The sequence below is a fragment of the Mytilus edulis genome, chromosome 2 (assembly GCF_963676685.1).
Source record: "Mytilus edulis chromosome 2, xbMytEdul2.2, whole genome shotgun sequence".
NCBI lineage: Eukaryota > Metazoa > Mollusca > Bivalvia > Mytilida > Mytilidae > Mytilus > Mytilus edulis.
The window spans coordinates 96773475-96784647 of record NC_092345.1 but is presented as its reverse complement, the minus strand read 5'-3'; the positions used below and the strand labels follow the sequence as shown (position 1 = coordinate 96784647).

At 32.9% G+C, this 11173-nt stretch overlaps 1 protein-coding gene across 1 annotated transcript; it reads left to right on the top strand.

Annotated features, from left to right (window-relative positions):
• The first annotated feature begins 2449 nt into the window (after nucleotides 1-2449).
• Nucleotides 2450-10847, top strand: LOC139511099 (protein Loquacious-like). Its single transcript, XM_071297671.1, has 4 exons — nucleotides 2450-2776; nucleotides 5343-5513; nucleotides 6507-6762; nucleotides 8515-10847. Exons 1-4 carry the CDS (start codon nucleotides 2450-2452, stop codon nucleotides 8649-8651), a joined length of 891 nt encoding a protein of 296 aa, XP_071153772.1. The 3' UTR covers nucleotides 8652-10847.
• The last annotated feature ends 326 nt before the right edge of the window (nucleotides 10848-11173 follow it).

The window sequence follows — 11173 nt, the reverse complement described above, 5'->3', positions numbered from 1 at the left end:
GTTGTCCTGTTGGTGACCCTCTGCTGTTGTTTTTTATTTGGTCGGGTTGTTGTCTCTTTGACACATTCCCCATTTCCATTCTCAATTTTAATATCTGGAATATTGAAGCAATAGGTCAACTGTATTTATTTTCTAGAATGATTCATTGTAAGGTGTGTGTATGTTTAAGAAGAACTGGGTTGCTCTGACCTTGACCTTATTTTCATGGTTCATTGGTCAATGTTAAGTTTTGAGTTGTGTGGGTTGTAAATGATTGTACGGCGTATATGTCTGTCTAACAGATTTTATTTGACATTTACCTCACTTTCATGGTTGGTTGGTCCATGTTCCATTTTCTTGGTTTTTGTTAATCAGATTCTACAATCACAGCCAGGTCAACTATAATTGACTTATGGAATGATTGATAGGTGAACAATGCTATCTGTCGTGGATCGTCTCATCTTTACATAAGTTTCATGGTTCATTAGTCAATGTTCAATTTTCGTGGTCATTTCCGTTTCTCAAATGATCTCAGATACTATAAGCAATTATAGGTCAACTATATTCGGTGTACGAATGATTTCAGGGTGTTCATGTTGGTCTTATTTGTGTGGTTCATTGATCATTTTCCTAATTTGGTCTTTTTGTCAGATACTATAAGCAATAGTCTTAACTATATTTAGTGTATGGTATGTAACTTAATCATATTTACAGAAGCAAGTCGAACCGCTTTTCGTTTTAATTGTTTTCATTTTGTCATTTTTGGGCCTGTTATACCTGACTGCACTAAATGTATTGTGCTCTTTGTCAAAAATTGTACGGTGAGTTTTAGTTGTTAATGTCATTTAATGTCATATGGTCTCAAATGAATAGTTGTCTAAGTATACACATCTTTGTGTTAATATATGTTTATGGATAAACTAGCCCTTGAATAATCCTTCCTGATCCTATGGTCAATATTATTCAGTTGACACGACTGGTCTCTGCGTGCTAACTTTTTTCATCTTGGTACAATAAACTGGACATGTTAGGTTATAAAAAAGAAGATGTGGTATGATTGTCAATGAGACAACTATCCACAAGAGACCAAAATGACACAGACATTAACAACTATAGGTCACCAAACGGCCGTCAACAATTAGCAAAGCCCATACCACATAGTCAGCTATAAAAGGCTGTGATATGACAATGTAAAACAATTCAAACGAGAAAACTAACGGTTTAGGCGCAAGATCGGAATTCTTCAGGGCTATAAGTGAATCTTGAAATCTCACTGAACTCTTTAAATATTCTCTTATTATATCTGCTGTTCTTTCGTATGTCTTTTTCTTTGTTGGTGTTAGTATTGTTTGAAGATCTATCTGATGAAAGTGTTTATTTTTTCTATTGGTCTAAATTCCAACATGGTTCGCCCTATAACTTGATTCGAATAATCAAGTGGATAGGTCTTACCTACAATAGGAACTAATTCGTGTAGTTTTCTCCTAGTTTAACTTCTAGTCCGTCTTTGCCATTTAAGTTTTAATTGTTAACATCTAAACTGGACTTTTCACATCTGACATTGTAATTACATGTACGTTGAACTGATCATTTATTAGACTTGATACGCTCCTGTGTTGCATCTTTTGCTAACTGGTTTGTTTTCTCGTTCCCGGCTATATTATAGTGGCCTTGAATAAAAGATAGGGTCAGGCGGTTACAAATACTTTCTTTGGTTTCTGTGATAGTGTCGATGTAGTTATTTGACATCTAGTTAAGAGTAAGTCAAAAGCTACCTGGCTATTTGATAGGTTCCAAATACTTTCTTTGGTGTCTGTGATAGTGTCGGTGTAGTTATTTGAACTCTAGTTAAGAGTCAGTCAAAAACTACCTGGCTATCTGATAGAATCTTTACTTCAATGGACTGTTCTCTAAGTGGGTAAATGCACTTCCAAAACCATAAAGATAGCTACTAGTGACTGTTCTTCTAAGAGTATGAAACCTATGTTAGCTACTGGTCCCTTTAAACTAGTTCTTTTGCGGTTCTCAGTAGATATTACTGCTCCTGCTCCATATGTTTTATGGTCTTGGACGAAGTTGATTTCCCTGAGACGAGCCATCTGTAAATGCGATAGCTGTTGAATCTGAGCAATCTCCTATCAGTTGTGTACAATGTGTTTGCATTGGGCAGTTTGTTTTTGCGGTTCTGTTTCTCGAACTTCCTAGTCGGTTCCAATAGTTTGATGCTCTCATCAGCATAAAATCCGCTCTTGTCTTCTAGGTAAACTCTGGTTTTATAAGTTTGTGTCTGCTTTTGCTGTTTTTGGCCTGAAATATAGCATTATCAAATGGAGATTCTTGTCGCTCATATGTATATTTGGTGGTATTAAGATAGTCCTCCATCTATTGTTTGATTGGTTCTGTTATGGGTTTTTATTGGATTTTTGCTATTTATAGGACTGGAAGAAGTCAAGACATCATATCTGCATATATGAGTGTCCAATCAGTATTGTCTCTTCTGGTCGAGGTTAGAGAAAATGTTGATTGCAAGGTTCTTGCTTGGTATGAAGAAGCTGTCGTCATGGGAAAGGAGCATGATATCGTGCCTTCTGTACCCAGAACATGCAGTAGGCAACGAAACCGCTGTAATGTTCCTGGAGAAGCACCTGATGTTTACTTTCGACGTGCACTCTGTATTCCGTATATTGATGAACTGATCTCTGGCATTATTAATGATAGATTTTCTTCTCTTTCTAAATCAGCTGTTATGGCGCTTGTTTTAATTCCAGAGATGACTATCCAGAAACAACACGCTCATGTAATACTCGAGAACATTGAACCGTTTCTTGATTTTTTATCACTCTGACTTGCCTAGTCCATTTGGAATTTCTTCGGAAGTAGATAGGTGGTTGCATTTCTGGAAACATACCACAGATACATTGCCAAAGTCAGCTGCTGAAACCATTAAAAAATGCAACAAACTTGATTATCCCAATATATATGCAATTCTCAAAATTGTTTGCACAATGAGTCAGTGTAACAAGTTGTGAATGTGATCGTTCGAATAGTGAGCTCGGGTTACTGAAAACATTTTTACGTACAACAATGGGCCAGGACCGACTAAATGGACTTGCACTGATGCACGTGCATTACAATTTGGAGTTAGAACTTGATGCCATAGTTGACATGTTTGCACGCAGGAATCCAAGAAAAATGAAATTGGAATCAATTTTATAAATAATGTGTAACTTTTGTCTTCTATAGTTGTAACTATTTTCATGATACCAATAAAAAAATTGAATTTTAATTTAAGATTTCAAAAGGTGACCACCCCCTAATAAATTCCTGGATCCACCCCTGCTATACCGTATAGCTTCCAGTTTTTTCATATTTTCCGTTGATGTTATCTGCCAAACTGGACATGCATATTCAATGATCTTTCCATGGCTGCTGTGTATGATTATATATTTGAAGTAGTTTTAAAGAAAACAGTATAGAGGGGGGCAAGGGGGTCCCAATAACAGCAAAACAGCAAATTGATTTGGCTTATAACAGATAACAAGGAATTAAAATGGACAAAAACAGATAACAGTAAATGAAATATTAAAATAAGTCAGTTCTTGGACTGATTGAAAGATTATGTCTCCATCATATGAAAATCAAGCACAATCCCTCCAGTTGCTGAATGTTTCCATTAATTATAACACATAACAATACAGAAACGGGTCTGCAATTAGTGGTGCACAGTTAGTCCCCATTGGAATTCTGATAACTTGACGATATATGGAAACTCCATAGCAGACAAAAATGATATTTTGTAAAACAATTAAGGGCAGTTATGGTATCAAAGCAGGTCCAATTGACATAGTTCTTTTGTTTGTTATTACTAAAATATGACCTGAAAGAGTTTGAATATATATATTCGCATTCTGATTATTTTTAAATGCACGTTCAATGCATGAGGTGTGTGTGTTTTTCTTTCTTAATAAGACTATGACCACAGAGGTATATAGGGTAGAAAAATCAAAAGCACCAATTATAAGCATGCAATTTATCAAGTTCTTTGAACTAACTTTGAAACTCCAAAAGTAATTTATTCCACTATTTTCAAAGGCTATATTTGAACAATTTATTATCAGTGTTTTCAGTGAACTAGTAAGTAGAAAATATAGTAAAGTAGTGGAACAATGGCTTGAAGACGAACGAAATCTTTGTTTGTAATGAGTTATGTGCAGTTTCAGAACCCAGGACATGGTTGGAACTTTTATTGTACAATGTATTTGGTTCTGCTTTGAAAAGAATCACAGATCTGAGTCTGTGTACTTTATTGTATGGTTGTAAGGACCTAGTCCTTAATTGACATCCTCATCAGATATCCCTGGCCATATATTTCCTTTTTGTCATATTAAGAATTGTTCGAATTTAATATTTACGTACTGGAAACGAGGAACAATATCCCCATACAAAAAAATTACTACATAGAATAAGGAAGATGTGGTATGAGTGCCAATGAAACAACTCTCCATCCAAGTAAAAAATTATAAAAGTAAACCATTGTACATGTAGGTCAAAATACAGCTTTCAACACGGAGCCTTGGCTCACACGGAATAGCAAGCTACATGTTCATAAAAAAATGGATTTTATTACAAAGGATAATCATAAGATATACTGGAGTTGTCCTGGACCTAACCGTTCTATCCATATGTTTATGTGATGATCTGTGATGGGTATATGTTTAATATGGTAATGACTATATATATATACAAACTGTTAGACTAATTTTTTCACATCAACATATAAGTGGAATTTAATATCTTATAGGATTGCAAGTATGCTTTATTATATCACCTTGCACTTTCACAACTTGACTGGGTTTCTACAGTAGTTTGGTCAAACTTCTGACCAGTTTGATTTTATAAAACAAATTGCAATTTAGTCAGAATTTTGAGAGAAATTCAAACAGTCAAGTCACAGTAAGATACAAAAAACTTATAACCCTCCATCAGAGATCAAATGACATACAAGATAACAAGTCACTGTACGGCCTTCAACAATGAGCAAAAACCACAAAGTCAGCTATATAAGGTCCCAAAATGACAAATGTAAACAATTTAAAAGGGATACGTAACAGCCTTCATTTGTGAAGATAGCTGATCAAATGAAACACATGGCAACATTGATGATGCTTAAGAAAAGTACACGCGTCTAGAAGTTTTAAAACACTGCAGTTTAAATTTTTTTAAATGCAGTGAAAAAAGTTTGAAAAGTTTGTGAAATTAAAATTTTTTAAGAAAAGGGTTTTGACAAGTTGGAAAATGGATTTTGATGACATTTGGCTTTGATTATTTTTAAGCTCTTTTGTAATGACAAATTTAATAATTAGAATAATGATAACAATAGTGTTTACATTTTCTCTCCAGGAACAGGACGATCTAAAAAGGAAGCTAAAAGGGCAGCTGCTTTGGCCATGTTGACACATATAAGATCATTGACACAGGACGGAGAAGAACAGGCAGTAATTGAAGAGGAGGAGGAGGAAGACGACATCCTCCTGGTAAATCTTATATCCTAAGAGGACCTCTATCAGGACTTAGGGATCCGGTGTTTTTCAGTTTTTAAGTTTGGGATTTTCGGGATTGACCCTTTCTGGATGTCGGGATTTTAATTTATTCAAATTCTGGACCTTGGGATTTCGTGTTTTTAAGCCTAGGATTTTGGGATCGTGACTCCTTCTACACCTCCCCCCCCCCAAATGCTCTTGCTTCTTGTAATGAAAATAAAACAGATTAGGGGATGGTTAGACAACAGTTATTCCAACTATGATTAGCGATTAGGGGGTGGTTAGACAACAGTTATTCCAACTTTGATTAGCATATGTATGACAATCAACAGCTATAAGCATGGGTAGTACGTTAATTCTTTGACAATTAGCAGATGACCATTTATTTTTCATCAAAGAAATATGTTAGCAATTCTTTGAAAACTTATAAGTTGATAAGATGATGGATGACAAAATGATATTTAACAGAATTCCAACATAAGATGAATTCTTGTTGAAAAAAAATTATAAGATAACTCTTACATTTTTGAAGATCTAAGTTTGTTTCGAAAATTGTTTAAGTTGAACCATGAAATCAACCTATTTTTTGTATCCTCAATACTCATAAAAAAAATACAATCGAACATCATGGCATTTAAATGAAATTAGCTCATCAGTTATAGCTTTCAGTGGTATGTTATGAAAAATTATATTAATTTTATTTCATAAATTATTTATAGAGATTTCAGTGGTATGAAATGAAATATAATATTACTTTTATTTCATAAATTATTTAACATCAACATTAATTGATCCTGTCTATCATATTGAATATGATATACCAGACAGAATTATGTTGGGGTTATATTTGTTTATACATAAGCCTAATACACCTTCATAACATGTACTTTCCATTGAATGAAGTTTTAATGAGTTAAAATTTATATCTTGATATAAAGTGTTCTCTTAAGAGCCTATTGTTTGACAAGTTTGTTATTTTTACAACAGAGTGCCACAGAACTGAGGCAGTCATACACAGCTCTGAAAGAGGGCAAGAAACGTGTTCCTATTCCAGCAGCCAAACAAAACAAAGAAATACAACAGTTTTACAACAAGATTGCCAAAGTTGACAAGAAAAATGGCAAAATAAAAAATGCTTCGCTCACTGCCCCTTCAACAAACTACTGTCAGATGTTACAGGAGATTGCTGAAGCCCAAAGATTTGAAGTCAATTATTTAGACATAGAGGAAACTAGTCATTCAGGTAGGCTGTGAAGGATTTCTGAACATAACTTAAGTTACAAATGGGGAAAGTTGGACAATGAAATAAATGTCCGTGCAATAATGTAAACTGAAATTTAAGAAAACAAAACAGCTCAATTTCACAAAGTCTTGAAAGTCAATATTGGATTATCTATGAAAAAATCCAGCATATCAAGATGACCCCAATAATAAAAAGTGACTACACCTTTATTATTTCTTCAATAATAAATACTTACAAAAGAGATCAGAAGTAGATATAACAGACCTTTTAAAATTGCTGTCCTTGCTATTATTTACATGGCTTATTGTGTCACAGTAATGTACTGGTTTCATTCTTTTATTATCCTTTTGAAATGTAATAATAAACATATAAGAAGATGTATGATTGCCAATGAGACAATTCTCCACTGAGACCAAATGACAAAGAAGTTAAGATAACTTTCTAATAAATTTACCAGTACCCATTTTCCTAGAACCTTTGAGTAAAGTTTTATAATAAGGTGGTTAAATATTGAAAGTTGTCACATTAACCCTTTAACCCCCAATCCGGCCTGTAGGTGTGATGGCGACAACCATTCTTTGATGGCCCATATGAACCCTCCATACTTTTTTTTAACTGCCCCACCTGAACTGTCATGATAGCAGGGACTTCAACCAAGCAGTTCATGGTCCATAAACTCTTCTCAGACGTCTGTTTATGAAAATATGGCACTTTGAAAGCCGTTTAAGAGTTTAAAATTGGAAAAACGTGAAAAGTATCCAAAATCAGGTGGGGGTGGGCATCTTTTGATGGCCACTACGTTACTTGTAATCATTGAAGGTATAAACTATTATCGTAAATGCATGCATAGGTGGTATAGGAACACAAAGAGGTATAATATGACCAATAAGAATCTAGTCTGTCAAATATGTCACCGTTTTGTCAAAAATTCTTAAAAAACAGACATTTAGGCAGACCTGACTTGACAATAATAATTTGCCAGCAAGACACTTAAGTCCCATATACTCCCAGTTAGCATGAATAGACTGCTGTAACTATAGGGTAATACTTGAATGACAAAGAAACACAGTCTGGTCAATGTTCACCTCTCAAGGTCGTTTTAAAATTGGAAAATAGACGGAAAATGACCATTTTTCAGTGGGGGTGGGTTCAAACCTACGAGAAAATCTTACACCTCCCACCCATGCCATCTGCCCCCAAATCTCAATACATAGTTTAATAGATGAGCATCAGTTACAGAATCAAGAGTCTGCTGATTTGCATATAATTTGCATATGATTGCAAATTTTCGAAAATTGCCTGATTTTCCAGAAATCACTTGGGGGTGAATGAGTTAAAAAGAATTTTGTGTAAATGGAGATGAGAATTTTATAATATGGGGGGAAAAATTGTGTTACATGTAATAAAGTATATACACTAGAGATAAGTGTAGTCCTCAGCAGTAGAAAAATATGTCAAATTCTAATTGTGTAAATTTTAATTGAGAATACCAAAGGTCTGCTATGAATACCAAGAACATGACAATAATAAACAAAACTGTATCAAAGTGTGCATGAAATAATTAATTCAAAATACTTTCCCTGTTGGTATGAAATCATCCCATCCTAAACTATACAGTTTTGAGATATTTTATAGAGATGGCAAAAAGAAGTTGAAAGATAACATATAGGTGTATGTGTGTATTATGCCAATTCTATTTATTTGCCATTATTCCTTGTGTTGTAGATATATTATTTTGTTGTATTATTTTAGGATTAAGACAGTGTCTTGTCCAGTTATCAACATTGCCAGTAGCTGTTCTACACGGGTCAGGCCAGAATATTTATGATGCTCATGCTCATGCAGCCCACAATGCATTGCAATATCTCAGACTTATGATCAAATCATAGCGATGAAACCCAGGTTGTCCCATAGCCTCACTGTGGATAAATAATGTCTTTTGTTATTGCTGTGCTTATTTACCTTGTTACTGCTTTATGAAAGCATTTTGTGTTGATATTTTATCTCTTATTATGCATGCCATGAAATGACTTATGAACTTATGGAGAAGGTGAAAGATATGTATAGGAAAACTATCTTTTAGCTCCCACAACTACATGCAAAAAGTTGAAACATATTGTTGTAAAAGATTATTGGGTAGAAACTAGTGTTTCAACTTGGATATATCAACTCAAAAACATACATTATGTATATATAAATTAAATTATTATAAATTTCATTATTTTTTATGTGCTATACATTTCTTGGCTTGAAAAGAAAACAGAAAATTTCAATCTTTTGAAAGTTAGGCTATTGTGTCCTTTGAAAAAATAAAGGAAACTGTTTTTGAATTGTAGCTGAATTATTTCAGAATATCCTATTTCAAATTTTTTATGCTATTTGTACTCAAGTTTTAATACATAGACTTAATATTTCTTAGGTTGTGTTTAGAATTGCTTTTTAGCATAAATATTTTTTACATTTCATATTTTTTTAGGTATTTTGTTAGAAAATAATTCATGTATATATATGCAAAAAAGTTCGTTATTGTTTCTTGTGCATTTTAAAGTTTGTACATTCTTTGCTAGCCTTTAATACATTGTATCATTCTTATTCTTGTAGATATGTGTATCTACAGAATCAGCCGAGTTTTTTTACATATTACAGTCGACATTTCATTGAGCATCAATTTTTGCTCAAGTATGTTGAGATAATGAAGAAATCAAATGTTTACAGTACTTATAAATGGAGGGATTGAATATCGTTTGTATTACTTTATTAAGTTCATGTGGAAGAATTTAAATTAAAACTTATTTATTGTGTAGTATAGAAAAGTCTTATGGTGCTGAATTCCTGATAAAATTTAGATCATTTTATCATCAACTGGCCATATTTACAAATATGCAGTTCATTCATTGTATAAATTTTACAAATATTTCAAGTTGTTTTTTTAAAAGGGCATTTTAATTTTGTGTAATAAATTGTTTTGATTAAATGTCATATTAGAGCTCAGGTAAAGAGACATGTTTAAATGATAAACCAATATGATTAAAAGGAGTTGTGGTGTATATATCAATGAGACAGCAACTTACAACTCAAATAATTAATTTGCATCCATTGATATTTTTTATCACAACTCTATAGCTAAGTAGTCTTTAATTTGTCCTCCATTTTTAGATCATATGCATTAAAATTCTTATCTTTTATATTACACTGATTTTTTTTCTGTCTCCATTTAGGTCCAAAAACTCTATGACTGAAATTTCACACTGATACCTAGACAGACTTTTCTAAGTTTTGCATTTATTTAGTTCCTAATTAAGAAATCAAATGCCACTTTTAAAGGGAGGGCATTAATTGTGTTTTACACACAAACCATTTAGTTTGAAGACATTCATAACTTTCTCAAATTTAACATTTGGGTTAACATTAGAGCCAAACCCTGACTTGTACATTTATGCAAAAGTAAAAATCTGTTTTTTTGCTATATGCTACAAAATGAATTGTTATTAATTCAGTGAGTAATAACAAAAAATCCCCTTCTCTATTGCAGTGTCTGTTTTTTAAACTATCTTTGTCAATAAGTCATTTAGTAGCCAAAACATTTTAATTTATTTCTTGAAAAGACTTGGTTTAGATACATTAAGTAATTAAAAAAGTTTTTTACAAGAGCATTTTATTTTTGAAAATATATCTCCCATCATTTAGAAAATGGTCTCAAAATGATTTTTTTTTAGAACACATGCATATATGTATAAAAACAATCTCCTCTTAATGAATTGAGCATTTTTTTTATCTTGTTGCTTGGAGATTGCTACCAGCATTGCTGATCCATTGTTTTGTATTATTATATATTAATGTAAATTATTTGTACTTTATGCTATTTAGCAGTATTTACATAGTAACTACTTGATGTAATATTCTGAGTCTTAGATCTTTGTAGGATATCTGGTATATGGGTACCAGTGTTAACAATGATCCAAGGTTCAGTGCTTTACACATAAACATGTTTGTTGTATATTTAACATGAGTGAGGTTATGTCATATCCTGGGAAGAAGGAGATTTATTTTCTATGTTGTTATGTAATAAATGTTAAAAAAAATTAGCCTGTTTTATATTTATATATTTTCCTTACACCCTTATAGGATCAATGCAGGTGCAACACAACACAAGTGTGAACCAAATTTAGTGATGAACATATGTTTTGACCTAATTGAGAAGTAACTATATCCCATGTCAAGATGAAATTAATTAACATTGTTATTAAGGAAGCCCCAGGTTGGATCCAGTCATGTTTAGAAAGGGGGGGGGTTCCAACCATATGTCCCAATTCAAAAGCATTGATCATTAAAGAGTTTCAAACCTCAGAACCCCTACCCCAATCTGTCAATGAGCCCATGTACAGTTACTTGTAACCTTCCTTTACTAGAA

What these genes read in the sequence shown, in the direction of transcription:
- LOC139511099 (XM_071297671.1), top strand. Translation starts at nt 2,450, where the DNA reads ATGAGTGTCCAATCAGTATTGTCTCTTCTGGTCGAGGTTAGAGAAAAT. An exon ending in TCCAGAAACAACACGCTCAT is followed by an intron (nt 2,777 to 5,342) that starts GTAATACTCGAG and finishes TTTAATAATTAG; the next exon opens with AATAATGATAACAATAGTGT. An exon ending in AGGAAGACGACATCCTCCTG is followed by an intron (nt 5,514 to 6,506) that starts GTAAATCTTATA and finishes TTTTTACAACAG; the next exon opens with AGTGCCACAGAACTGAGGCA.